Here is a 15135-nt window from a genome sequence, read left to right as displayed (position 1 = left end):
GTGTCAGTAGCACCCTCCAGTTAGGACAACCAACACTGTCTCCAGATATTGCCAAATGCCTGCCCCCTGGGAGACAAAATCAGGCTCCCTCCCCATTGAGAACTACTAGTCTATAACAAATAAAAGAAGATCAAACACAAATCAGGGCAATTTGACAATTGTGCATAAAAGCTCAAAAGAATTTACTGCTCATTATTACTTAATGCAAAAGCTAAAATGATTATTACTTAATGCTTATTATCATAATTTTTTTTGTTGAATAGTATACAAGAGTATGGGCATTACAAATAATTTTAATTACTTTTTCTAGTTAGTGCTAAAGCAAACTACTGAAAATAGTATTTAAAATTATTTCTTTTTTCTGGGGCGCCTGGGTGGCGCAGTCGTTAAGCGTCTGCCTTCGGCTCAGGGCGTGGTCCCAGCGTTCTGGGATCGAGCCCCACATCAGGCTCTTCTGCTGGGAGCCTGCTTCTTCCTCTCCCACTCCCCCTGCTTGTGTTCCCTCTCTCGCTGGTTGTCTCTCTCTGTCAAATAAATAAATAAAATCTTGAAAAAAAAATAAAATTATTTCTTTTTTCCATTTTGTAAGGTTGGCTACTAGTAGTGATCACTAAATCACCAACTTAATTTGTCTTAAGAATAAAAAAGATACTCTATTCAATTGGTTACTTGTTTTAAATCATACTCAAGTATAAAATGATTTTGCAGAACGAATATATGCTGTTAAAAAGGGTTTCAGTGACACAATGAGAGCATGAGGGGCAGGTAAAGTTCTGGTTTTTGATATGGTGTTAGTTATGTGAAATTGTTGACTGTATGAAAATTCATTGCACTGAATACTTACAATGTGACCTTTCCTGTATCTTTTATACTTTTAACTATAAAAGGTTTCTTTTTTTTAAGATTTTATTTATTTATTTGATAGAGGGAGCAAGAGAGAGCACAAGCAGGGGGAGCAGGAGAGGGAGAAGCAGGCTCCCCGCTGAGCAGGGAGCCGACGCAAGACTGGATTCTAGGACTCTGGGATCCTGACCTGAGCCGAAGGTAGACACTTAACCAACTAAGCCAACCAGGCACCCCTATAAAAGGTTTCTTTTTAAAGTTTTGCTACATTGTATAGGCCAGAAAATGATTTTTAAAAATGCATGACTTTTGAGCCCGAGTGGGGTACTGCGCTCAGCAGGGAGTCTGCTTGAGGATTCTCCCTCTGCCCCATCCCCAGCTTGCATGCGTTCTGTCTAAAATAAGTAAATAAGTCTTAAAAAAAATAAAGAAATCATTAGGTGCCATATTTTTCAGTAACAGAGGATTTTGAGTTCAGCCTTAAAGGACAGAAAGACATTAGTCAGATAAGGAGGGGTAGGAGTAGAGCTGGGAAGGGATGGGATGAAAGGAATAGCTAGGGCAAAGGCACCTAAGTATGAAAGAACTTGGCCCACTAAGAACAATAAGGGTCTAATGCAAGAGCTGGGGGCAGAAATAGGAAGGGGTGGAACTAGAGCAGTCAGTGCTGTGTGCAGAAGAGGGAATTAGCTTTGGGGGATGTTCTAGAATGTCTGGATTTCAGGACTTGATGACCACCACTCTCTTGGTGAGAGAAGGAGGAAGTATGGAGAGTAACTTCGAGGTTTCTAGTTTTGGTGAGCAGACAGATGGTGACACAAAGCACCTCGGGTGAACACAGCAGGAGCAGTGGACTAAAGAAACTGTACAAAAATGACTCCAGCTACAGTAACAGCTATATTAATTGGGTTTCAAACCAAAGTTCTTCCAAGAAGATGTAGATCTTCATTATAGCTCTTCAAGACTACTAATTTCCATATGAGGGAATCTGAATGAACTTTACAGAGTAATGAGGCTCATTTAGTTAACAGTATGACAAATGTGAACCCCAAGTCATATAGCTAAGAGTGACACTGAATCATACGGTTCTGCAAACCCGTCATCTGACCAAGACCCCATTTTATCTCTTTAGTGCAATGACTAATATTCATACAGAGAAATCTTGAAATGTTTTATGAATAATTGAAGAAAAGTTAAGTTATACTTAACATATGTGAATATTGTTATGTTGTGCCCAATTTTTGGTGAGGTGGGAATAATTTCTATGCACAAGCAGTTATTCTTTAGAACTTCCTGGTTATCTGACAGATCAAAAGTTTATCCAAATGAGAAACAAAAGTTGTCATATAGAGTTTTTCCAAAAATACCTAAGAACATCAATATGAGATTAAAAATGACAAAGTAACAGAAAGATACAGAAGGGAAAGCTTACTCTATGTTCAGAACTGTCTGAAGACCAGTAATTCCTAAATAAATCTATTCTGAATTTTTTCTGTAACATTTCTTAGAGTATAAAATTAGGTGTAAAATGAATTGTCCTTGATAGTGAAAGAAATTACTAAGGTGCTGAAAATATCCTGTAATAAAACACCATTTAACTGGTCTGATGACACTTATTTGACAAGGAAATTATGAACTTTTTACTCAATCCTCATTTGAAAATAATCAGTAGATGGGGAGACTGACTCAGTTGGTAGAGCACGTGACTCTTGATCTCAGGGTTGTAAGCTCGAACCCCATGCTGGATGTAGAAATTACTTAAAAATGAAATCTTCAAAAAAAATAAAAATAATCAATAGAGTCTTAGGACCCTTAGATTATCTACATATCCATGTCCGTATCTATTCTCCTCAATGACTTCCAAATATCATATAAACTTCTACTCAAGAGTACTAAAGAGGAAATTCACTTAACATTTTCTCTGGGTTGAAATCTTAAAGAAGTTAGTCAAGAAAATTTAACAACAAATTATTTATCCTCCTTGCTACCTTTCCTCAGTGATAGCATAATCAAAGATGTACTTTGCTAAAATCAAACTTTATCATCAGAAAGATTATATCCCCCCACTAATCTTAATCTGTTTGATATTAGTCATCTATTTGCACCAATTAGCTTATATGACACCAGGCAAGGAGTCTTATTTCTCTGGGGCCTCAATTTCCTCATCTGTCAAATGAGAACGTTAAGCTTTTTCAGTAATTCTTTTTTTTTTTTAATGATTTTTTATTATACTATGTTAGTCACCATACAGTACATCCCTGGTTTCCGATGTAAGGCTCGATGATTCATTAGTTGTGTATAACACCCAGTGCACCATGCAATACGTGCCCTCCTTACTACCCATCACCGGCCTATCCCATTCCCCCACCCCCCTCCCCTCTGAGGCCCTCAGTTTTCAGTAATTCTTTTATTCGAGGGAAACAACACACACCCGTATGGATCACAATGACTCACTGCAGCACCAGTTCTCAAGGGGTGTGTGTGCATGTACTACTATCCCCGGAATGGAGTGAAACAGCATGGTTTAGAAAACCCCACAAACGACTCTGATACCAAATGAACTAGACCTTTGCCACTGAACATGTGGCCCTGCCATCAGCACTGGCATCACCTGGAAGCTCTTAGAAACGGGAAACCTCAGGCTCCAATGGTACCACTGAATTGGGTTCAGCACCTTAACCAGACCCCAGGGTAATTTGTATGTGCATTAAAAGTCTGAGAAGCTCTGCCCTAGATGACACTTCTAGCTCCAGCATACCATAATTCCATGATTTCACAGACAGCTTCCTCAAGGGCAACCAATAAATACATACATCAGTGGAAAGCCCCAGGAGGAAGGAGTAATAAAGATCAGAACAGAAATAAATAGCATATTAAAGTACTGAAAAAAATCAGTGAAACCCAAAGTTGGTTCGTTGAAAAGATCAACAACATTGCCAAACATTTAGCTTGAATGACCAATAGAAAAGAGAGAAGACTCAAATAGCTAAAATCAGGAAAGAAGAAACAACATAATTATTGACCTTACAGAAACAAAAAGGATTATAAGGCAATACTATTATTTAATTGGCAGTTGTATGCCCAAATATGAGACAACCTAGATAAAATGAACAATTTTTAAGAAAGATACAAATTACCAAAACTAACTTGAGAAACAGAAAATCTATAACAAGTAAAGATATTGAATTTGTAATTAAAAAAAAAAAATCCCACAAAGAAGAATCCAGGCCCAGATGGCTTCACTACTGAAATCTACATTTAAAAAAAACATTTAAAAAAAAGAATTAAAACAATCCTTCCCAAACAACTCCAAAAAATAGAAGACGGAACATTTCCCAACTTATTCGATGAGACCAATATCACCTTGAGACCAAAAGCAGACAAAGATATATATATATAAAAACTATAGACCAATAAATACCTCTTATGAATACAGATGCAAACCCCTCAATAAAGTATTTGCAAACCAAATCTAACATCATATAAAAAGGATTATATTACATGACTAAAGTTTTTAGATGACACCACAAGCACAAGCAACAGAAAAAAATTAACCAGATTTATAAAAATTAAAAACAACGAAAAAATTTAAACTGGATTTTATCAAAATTAAAAACATTTGTGCTTCAAAGGACATCATTAAGAAAGTGAAAAGACAGCCCATGGAATGGAAGAAAAAAATCTACATTATCATATCCAGTATCTAGAATACACAAAGAATTCTTAGAATTCAACAAAAGAAAAATAACCCAGTACAAAAGAATGGGCAAAGGATCTGAACAGACATTTCTTCAGAGAAGATATACAAATGGCTAGCTAATAAGTACATGAAAAAAATAATCATTAGGGAAATGCAAATGAGATACCACTCCACAAATATGGATATAATTTTAAAAAATTTTTTTGAAAAGGAAAATAACAAGTGTTGACAAGAATGTGGAGATCCCTTGTGCACTGTTGGCAGGAATATAAACTGGTGCAACAGCTTTGGAAAACAGCCTGCCAGTTTCTCAAAAGGTTAAACCATCGTCACCAATATGACCTAGCAATTCCACAGTTAGGTATATACCCAAAAGAAGTGAAAACACTTGTCCATATAAAATTTGTACAAGAATGTTCATAACAACTCTCATCATAGCCTAAAAGTGGAAATGGCCCAAATGTCCATCCACTGATGAATGGATAAATAAAATATGGCATGTACGATGAAATATTGTTCAGCAATCCAAAAGAATAAAGTACCGATACATGCCATATTATGCATGAACCTAGAAAACATTATGATGAGTGAAAGAGGCCAGGCACAAAAGGCCTCATATTTAATGACTTTGTTTAAACAAAACGTCCAGAACAGGCAAATCTATAAAAACTGAAAGTAGATTGGTAGTTGCTAGAACCTAGGGAGAAGAGGGAATAGAAAGTCAATGCTAACGGGTATAGGGTTTCTTTATAGAATGATGAAAATATTCTGAGATTAGGTAGTTGTGATGCATGCACTACTTAATAAACATACTAACAACCTCTGAACTGTACAGTTTAGGGTGGTGACTCTTAGTATGTGAATTATATCTCAGTAAAGTTGTTCTTTAAAAAAACCAGAGACTTACTGGAGGGGAGGAGGGTGGGGGATGGGTTAAATAAGTGACCGGTATTATGGAGGGCACTTGTTATGATGAGCACTGGGTGTTGTATGTAAGGGATGAATCAGTAATTCTTCACCTGAAACCAATATTATACTGTATGTTAACTAACTGGAATTTAAATAAAAAGTTGGAAATGAAATAAAATGAGGATAATAGCAGCATAAAAAATTAATAAAGACTAAAAAATAAAAAAAAACCCTAAAGACTTAAGAGACATAATAATGTATATTTTGTGTGGATCCTGATTCAAATAAACCAACTGAAAAGAGACATATCTGAGACAAGCACCCTATGAAGATGGGCTGAATAAATATTAGGTACTATTGAGAAATTATTGTTAATTTTGTTAAGTGTGATACTGAAATATTTGCAAGTGGAAAGGCACAGTATTTGGAGTTTCCTTTAACAGATCTTCTTCAAGATATGATGGGGTTACACCCCAACAAGCCCGCTGTAAGTTGAAAATATCATGTTAACAATGCACTTAATACCCCTAACCTACCAAACATTATGCCTGGCCTAGCTTACCTTGAACGTGCTCGGAACACTCACATCAGCTTACAGTTGGGCAAAACCATCTAACAAAAGCCTATTTTATAATGAAGTGTTGAACAGCCCATGTAATTTATTAAATACTGTACTGAAAGCGAACAACAGAATGGTTGTATGGCACAGATGGTTTTACCTGTAGCAGCTGTTTACCCTTGTGACTGCCTGGCCTGATTGGGAGCTACATTTCTCTGCGGCTGCCCAGCATCACGGGAGACTATCGTACAGTTTGGGAAAAGATGAAAATTCAAAATTTGAAGAACGGTTTCTACTGAATGTATATCACTTTCACACCACCATCAAGTTGAAAAATAAGCTGGGAATGTAAGTACTCCAGAAACAAAAATGTGGAAGTAGATGAAATAAGATCAACAAATATTGACAATTATTAAAGCTGTGTGATGGAAACTTTAGGGTTCATTATTCTCCTTACATATTTGAAAAATTCCGTAATTAAAAATAAAAAAGAGGTTTTATTTTTTTCTTGCTTCAGATCAAAGTTTAACTGCTACCTTCTTATTGTTTTCCCATCGCTGCACATAACCAAAAAACCCCTTTTGATTGGCATTAGCACTGACAAGAATGAGCTTGTTTGGAGATTTAATGTTTCCAAACCATTCTTTTATATACTACCACTCATTCTTAGGCATTGTGAAATAATAACATATATATATTATCACATTATATAAATACATATTATATATGTATTTCTAACAAAGAGCTCCTAGAACTCTTGTAATTTCCTCAGTGATAAGAGCTGTGGAAGCATATTTTGTTATAATATTTGATTTTTGTCCTTGGCTCCTGAAATAGCTCCAGAGTAAAAGGTAAAACGAGCATCTTTTGGAAAGCCCTTAAGGATGGGGGCTGGTTAACCAGGAGAACCAGCCATGAGATCAGAGAGTTGGAACATTCGGCTATACCCCAACCCCCGATTCCAGGGAGAAGAGAGGGGCTGAAGATTGAGTTCAATCATCAACGACCAACGATTTAATTAGTCATGCCTATGTAATGAAACTTCCATAAAAATCCTAACCAAAAGTGTTCAAAGAGCCTCTGGGTTGGTGAACACACTGAGGTGCTAGGAGGGTGAAGCCCCCAGAGAGGGCATGGAAGCTGTGTGCTCCTTCCCACATCCTTAGCCCCATGCATCTCTCCCACCTGGCTGTTCCTGAATGGTACTCTTTTATAATACACCATAATCTAGCAAGTAAACTCTCTTCCTGAGGTCTGTGAGTCATTCTGGCAAATTATCAAACCTTACGAGGGGGGTCAAAAGAACCTCTGATTTATATCTGGTTGGTCAGAAGCAGAGATGACAACCTAGCTTTGCAACTGGCATCTGAAATGAGGGGGTGCCTTGTAGGAGTGAGCTCTTAATCTGCACACAGGGCCTGCATTAACTCCAGGTAGACAGTGTCAGAAGCGAATAGATGCTGGAGAATTGGTTGGTGTGGGGAACCCCCCCCAATAATGGGTGTCAGAAGTGTTGTGAACAGTAGAGAAAAATAGTGTTTTTGGTTTTGTGGTTTTTGTTTTGTTTTTAGGCAACCATTTCTCTAACCATTAAGCTGTCCATTTATAATCCTTTCCAAGAGTTCCCTATGAAAAAACACTGGTTTCTTCTTCATTGGGTTCCCATATACAATATAATTAATTTTTGTTTTGGAAAGTACCCAAACTCAACACCACAGAATACCTAGAATTCTGGGGACATTTAGAAGTTAGGACAATAGTCAGTTGTCTTTGTTTTGATGCAACATAAGAAATTTAGGAGATAAATATAAATGCAAGAGTAAGGAACTCTTACTTTGCTTTGCTCAACTTATTCCACAGAAAGATTTTTTAATGTTGGGGGGCACCACTGTGACTTAGAACAGCTAGAGCTCTGATCTAGAAGAAAGATCTGTTTCTCATATTCCCTTAGTGATAATGGGGAAATTTCTCATTTCTTTATATCTCACCTGTAAAATGTTAGGAAAGAAAATCCTCCTTGGACCCCTTGTGCTATTACACATCTTTACTGGGTTGTATCAAGACTGCAGGCCCCTGACCGCTCTTTTACCTGGTCATGTTTACGCAGCTGATAGTCACGAGAGGTGAGGCTTTCTTACTGCTTTCTATAAAAGTAATGGATTCTCCAAATTCAGGGTTCCTCAGCTGCAACACACATGCACCGCAGGGGGGGCATCCTGCTGAGCCATACGCTGTCTCCCAGGTGGGACTCTTACGCAAGACACAAGGGTGCTAATGCTCGGGTTGCTTGTAGTGTCCTGAATAAGAAAGTCCTTCGTCTCTGACTAGGAGTTTTGTGTCTTTTGCCAGTATCCAAGAAAACAGTATTAGCCTAATTTTTTAGCTTTTAAGTAGGGTAAAGCCCAGACCTGACCAAGACACAGCAGTAATCTCGAACCTCAGTTTAACGCTTGGAATACTGTACACTTGTGCTCCAAATGACACACCGCCATATACTGCAGGACCTGAGGCACACCCTCAGTGTGAAATCACAGAAAACATGGAAGAACGTATTCCAAAAGGTGGGAATGGGTGTGTGAAGTGAGGCGAACGGAACAGGAATGGAACGGGGAGGTCTTTCTGGGCAGAAGTGGAAAGCACAGGAAGGGTCTCTAAACTAGACTTGGCACAGGCAATGGGAACCACTGTAGGATTTGAGCAGAGAAGCAGTATGATCAAAACTTCGAAGACGATGAGTCTGAGAGGATAATGCAAAGTGAATTTGGGGGAAGAGGACCAAAGCTGCCTGCCATGAAGAACTGTACCTGTTAAGGAAACAGAAGAGTCATGAATAATCCAAGATTTTTGCCCTGTGAGACTGGAAATGAAAATGAAAATGAGAAAACAGTAATTTAAGGGGTAAAATCAGCTTGGTTTCGAATACAGTAAAGGACATTTATGTGGAAGCATTCTCAACATATTTTTCATCACATAGGTGTAAATACAAATTAAAGTTTGAGGTTGGATAAGCACTAGCGTAAGGATAATAGTGACAATTATTAGATGCTTTCACCAGAGGAGATGGTTTAAAGAGAAACAGAAGGATGCAGGGTTAGTGGCCCAGCCTTTAGAGGATGCCACTAATTGTATGCTTGAAACAGAATCTAAAATAAGAGTCATTTCAGGAAAAGCTCTTTTTCTTATATATGAGTAGCTACAGCATTTTTCAAACTAAAGGTCACACCCCTTCGTGCAGTATAAAATTCATTTACCATGTCCCCTATAGTAAGGTCATGTCTTGTTTTACGAAACTATCTTCTAGATACATACAGATAAATGATGTATGTACCGAGTTTTGATGAAAACATATTTTTACAGTGGGTCTTGAGTCAAATAAGTTTGAACTTTGGTGTAGTGGTTAAGGGCACAAGGTCTGGGGGAAGCCTGCGGGAGTCTGAACTCTACTAGAACTCTTCCCTGTGCGACTCTGGGAAAGTTTCTTACCTCTTTTCTTCTTCCTTGCACTTTTAATTTTGAGATAACTGTAGATTCACATGCAGTTGTAAGAAATAATAGAAATTTCCTGTACCCTTAACCTAGTCCTCCCAAAGGTAACATCATGCAAAACCAGAGTACATTATCATAACCAGGATACTGATACGGAATTACAGTCAAGACGTACAATGTTGCCATCAACACGAGGATCCCTCATCTTGCCCTTTTAAAGCCAAACCCATTTCCCTCCAGCCCCTTACCCTCTATTAACCCTTGGCAACTACTATTTTCCATTTTTATATATGTTTTACGCTTCAAGAATATTATATAAATGTAATCACACAGTATGTAACTTTTCAAATTGGCTTCCCCACCCCCAGCAATATTCCTTAGAGATTCATCCAAGTTGTTGGCTGAATCAATAGTTTATTCCTTTTTATTGCTGAGCAGTATTCCACTGGGAACCTTTCTTAACTCTGCAGGCCTCACTTTCCTCATCTATGAAATGATAATAGGGTTCTGAAGATTAAACAAATTTGTATATGTGAAGTATTTAGAAATGCTTGGACACGCTAAGAACAAAACATTGTTAGCTATTAAAAATATTATGGTTCTCTACAAATAAGTGTAACAATTTTATTTAAAACAAACCTTTACTGAATGACTATGTGACACAGTGCTAGATGCTAAGAATATCTCTTAGATACGTTCCCTCCGTTTTTCAAGACGGTAGACAGTAAGTCTTAACCCAAAAGAAAATAAGTCAAGGAACCAGTAAGCAATCTTGATCAAATAATATTTCACACAGGTATATTATTTCCCTAATACAAGTAACGTCCCAACCATTTCAATGCTCAGAGAGATGGGTGGTAACCTGGGAAACTGCAAATTCAGAGTCTGTTTAAGAGGCTAGTAATTGAGTACAGCAAGGAATTAATATTTATTGAGAAACTAAAGATAGTAAACTATGTGCTTTCATTATTTCATTTAATTTTCATAATTTTCTAGTGAGCTTCCAAACTTTTAGACACAAATTAATAGTATATAATGAGATGAGATGCCAGATAGTTGATCAGTGTTGAAAGCATGATACCTTTCCACCCTAAGAAGACACTTCATATTCTATTAAACAGGAGTTACAGACACATTGACTGTAAAACCAACCATCACTGCAAGACATCAGTTCACCAGAAAAAACTTTAATCTTGACAAAATTTAAAAGAAACAAAACCCGAAAGCTAACAGTTCTAATCTGTAACCTCCTAGAGTTTATTTTAAAAAGCAAATTTTCAGGAGGCTGTAAACTAGTGTTAACACTTTATCTACTAAAAAGACAATTGTTAGGACACGTCTAGAAATAGAATTGAAACAGCTCAGCAGTGAAGGTCTTCTGAAAAGATTTGAGCCTACATACATCGTCTGCTTTCTCAGCGTCTGAACCCGGGATCCATCCCAGACCCTGAGGGGCTAAGTGTGTTATGTTTGGGCAACACTCCTTAACTCATATTTATTCTTGTTACAAGTACTCATTCATAAAAACTCAAGTTATGTAATAAGTTATATACAGTAAAACTAGCATTTCACATAACTGAAATGAGGCAAGAGAAATAGAAAATGATAACAAAAAAGGGATGAAATGACTCAAAAAAGTTAATGAGTAAAGCCATTTCCCTCCCCCCATTCTGATTTTTTAAAAAAGCTACATTCCAGAAAGATTTTTCTGTAAATAGATTCTTGACCAACATTATCATATACTATGTGACTGGTAATCTAGTAAGATCATCAAAATATTGAGACAGTTCACATCTTCTGGGTTTTTACGTGTTACACTGTAACAACTCGTCTTCTTTCCCTTTCTGATTTCACCTACAATAATCATTCACAAAAATTCCCACAAAAACAAAATGAAAATAGGAGCCTATCTCTCACAGGAGGCTTGATTCTTGAAGTAGTACTTTGTATTAAAGAAATGGAATTTTAGGGGCGCCTGGGTGGCACAGTGGTTAAGCGTCTGCCTTCGGCTCAGGGCGTCATCCTGGCGTTACGGGATTGAGCCCCACATCAGGCTCCTCCGCTGTGAGCCTGCTTCTTCCTCTCCCACTCCCCCTGCTTGTGTTCCCTCTCTCGCTGACTGTCTCTATCTCTGTCGAATAAATAAAATCTTTAAAAAAAAAAAAATCTTACACTTGCATGGTGCCTGGTAAATAATAACATCAGCAACTAACATAATAGTAAATGCTACTTACTGAATGAATCAACACCCTCCTCTTTGTTTTCCTTTGTCTATGAACTGTCAGTCAACTATGTAATACTTTTTTTTCATTGAATTATACATAACTAGTTACAATAAAGGCAGAATCAAAGATGGAATAAAGACACAGTTTGACTATAGCAAATGAGATGAGGGACACCTGGGTGGCTCAGTTGGTTAAGCAACTGCCTTCGGCTCAGGTCATGATCCTGGGGTCCCGGAATCGAGTCCCACATTGGGCTCCCCCTGCTCTGCAGGGAGCCTACTTCTCCCTCTCCCTCTGATTGCCACACCCCCTGCTTGTGTTCTCTCTGTCAAATAAATAAATAAAATCTTAAAAAAAAAAAGGAAATGAGATGAAACTTAGAATAATTTACTCATTCACAGTAAAATGCTGAAGAAGAAACTACTGGGCATTGGTAGTCTTGTCTGGTGTGACCAAATGGACAGAGCACAGTACCAACCCCAGGTCTCACATGGACACTTAGAAGTTTAAGACATATAAGGATTTAACACTTCAACTAAGAGATAAACACACAAGAAGTAGAGAATAAGTAAAAAGCCTTAAGTTCCAAGTCCTAAGGACTTGAGCAAATGGAGAAATGGATGTGGGCCATAGCTGTCAAGGAGCATTTCCTTCAAGGTGCTCCCATGTGGACTGAGGGGTGGCTGGAGGGGGTGCAGGGGGAGAGAGGAGGGCAGTAAATGCTCCAGGTGGAATACTGCAGGAGCCCGGCTAGAGAGGAGGCTGACGCACTCACGCACAGGCAATGAAAAGGCTGGTCTGCACGCAGGGTGGGGATGTGTGTGTGCTAGGAGAGTGTGTGCTGAAACTGGGGGACCCTTAGTGCCCAGGCAAAGTGGGAGAATGTAAAACGATCCAGTAAAGTGGAGCCAAACTTCAATTTTTCTATTTTTATTATAAAATGTGTAAATTACCTTGAGCTTTCTAAAGTTAGGTGCCGATTACAGAAGAAACAATTCCTGGTTTGGGGAACCTTCATAGATTGGAACATATGTGCTACTTTTTGAAAGTAATTCCACTAGAAAGTAATGTGCTATTACAGGACCAAGCTGAAAGTGCTGAATGTTATGGAAATCTACAAATCTGAACAACATTCCAGACTGGATACTTCAGATTCCTGGGATCTGCTTGTTTTTGACTACTGTGGAAGTAACAGGAATATATATTTTACAAATGATAAAAAAAATTTACATCTTCCCAACAAATAAATGAAAAAAAAAAAAAACCAGCCATAGAAAAATTTGATATATCTTGAAATGAAGTGTCCTTAAAACATGTTATCTAACAAATATCCTAAAGGAACAGCACAAACATATACTTATGACATTGTACTTGGAACCACAAGGAGAAAGATTTTAAATGCAAGATTCTGAAAACCCTAATCCTGTATGAATGAAGTACCTGTATGGAAAATCTGGCAAATAATTTTTACTACTCCAGTTATTGCCATGGGAAATAAAACCTAAAGCTGACAGTCTGGCTTATGGAAAACAATCAAAAGGTGGTTAGAAATTAAAAAAAGAAAGGAAAAGGAAAGAAAGAAAAAAGATAGAAAGAAAGGGAAAAAAGCTGAAAGATGTTGGTGTGGCACGCACCTTCTGTATCATCGCGCATTTGCTCCACCAAATCTGTCAAATCCTCCCAAGAGTCTTTGCAAACGGCAAAAAGAAAGGAAAAGAAAGATAAAATGTCATGCAAGCCAAGAAAGAAAAGTGCTATTAAAAACAAGGTTTCAAAAGGGGTAACTGAAAGGGAGACTTCCTAGAATGTTTTCAGCTTAACCCAGAGATTAACCGTGAAAAGGACTGGGAACATACCCAAGGAGGAATAGGACACTAAGCAGAGATATCACCTAAGACTGTTAAATCTGTTTCAAACCTAAAACAATTTCAAAGTTTCTAATAAAAGGAACAAAGATGCATATCTCATAAAAAAGTAACCAAGATTTTTTTTTTCCATTGAAAATCAAGACTAGGCTGTTTGTATTTTTAAGTGCACACAACATTGACTTCATGTAACATTTATTTTGACCACATCAGTGAAGCTGGAAAATATGTGGAATGCTTTGTAGACTCAGGCCAAATATCATGATACAAGCTAGTGACTTTTCTTAAAATTAACCAAAGAAAAATCTCAATACCTTTCCCAAAGCCCTCCACCCCCACAGTTCTTCCCTAAACCAAAAATAAAGAAGACGCTGCTTTAAAGAGACAAAATAAATCACTTATAATTCAATACAGATGTTTATTCAGTTAAAAGTATAGCACTCTTTCCTTTCACTATAAATTCCATGTTCTTGTACTCAGAATATTCCATGTGAGGCAAAACGACAGGAAAGAACTCGAAGATTACAAATATAATAGCTACTTCTGTGTCTTAAAGCTGTAAGATGACTATTTGGAAATAAATTTTGAGAACCTATAGAAATTTTTGAAAGTACACTAGCTTCATCCTTCAGTAATTCTGAAGCTATTTTACTGTACACAACTGCAACATTCATTGCAAACTCACAAAATCATGTGAATTTCATTATAAATATGCAGCAAATAAAGAGAAATTGTCAGAGGATGAAATGTAACAAAAATGAGAAAATGGGCAAAGAATACTTTGTCCACAATAAGCCTTCCTTCTTGAGAAATTTACCACAGAAACCACTAAAGGGTCTGAAGCAATAACTTGGAACCATCATCTTGGAAAAGAATTTATCATTCGTCCTGCTTTCTCACTGGTTTATTAAATTGTCACTGTAATTTAATTGGTTAATTTTTGGTTCTGATGTGGTATAGCGATTTTTCAAGCAGGCTATAAAAATGTGTAAAAACGATACAAATATAATAAAATTTAAATTTAAATTCAGAAAACAGGGAAGCAGATGAGGACCAAATAACGTGATATGTGATTAAAGTAGAACCTTTTTTGAAAGCTATGTATAGAATGTTGGTTAGGCCAGGCATGGGGACAGGGAATATAAAAAGAATGCAAGTATCAATAACTTTGTACACTTGTATTGTCTCCCAATTAAAAAGTCTAGAAATTAATAATTAGAAATTATTAGGAGTGGGGCACAGAAATCCAGGATTAAATCCCCAACTTGTGTCAACATCCCAAGCAAGTCAAGCTGGTTCTGAGAACAGACTCAGGAGCCAGATCCCTGGGCTGACATCCCAGCTCCACTCTTTTTTTTTTTTTTAAAGATTTTATTTATTTATTGGACAGAGAGAGACACAGCAAGAGAGGGAACACCAGCAGGGGGAGTGGGAGAGGGAGAAGCAGGCTTCCCCCTGAGCAGGGAGCCCAACGCAGGGCTCCATCCCAGCACCCCGGGATCACGCCCTGAGCCGAAGGCAGACACTTAAGGACTGAGCTACCCAGGC

General features: G+C 37.6%; 1 protein-coding gene across 10 annotated transcripts in view; it reads right to left on the bottom strand.

Annotated features, from left to right (window-relative positions):
* The window catches only part of RUFY3 (RUN and FYVE domain containing 3), a 75196-nt gene that overhangs the window by 31534 nt on the left and 28527 nt on the right, over nucleotides 1-15135 (bottom strand). For 2 of the 10 annotated variants that reach the window (XM_026510017.4, XM_044388206.3), the window contains exon 2: nucleotides 13357-13410. The exons of the other annotated variants lie outside the window; for them this stretch is intronic. In XM_026510017.4, coding sequence (XP_026365802.1) covers nucleotides 13357-13410 — 54 coding nt within the window. The remainder of the gene's footprint in view (nucleotides 1-13356; nucleotides 13411-15135) is intronic. 10 annotated transcript variants of the gene reach the window in all.

The sequence above is a fragment of the Ursus arctos genome, unplaced genomic scaffold, assembly GCF_023065955.2.
Source record: "Ursus arctos isolate Adak ecotype North America unplaced genomic scaffold, UrsArc2.0 scaffold_9, whole genome shotgun sequence".
Taxonomy (NCBI): Eukaryota; Metazoa; Chordata; class Mammalia; order Carnivora; family Ursidae; genus Ursus; species Ursus arctos.
Note: the sequence above shows the minus strand (reverse complement) of the source record. Positions and strands in the feature narration are given on the sequence as shown.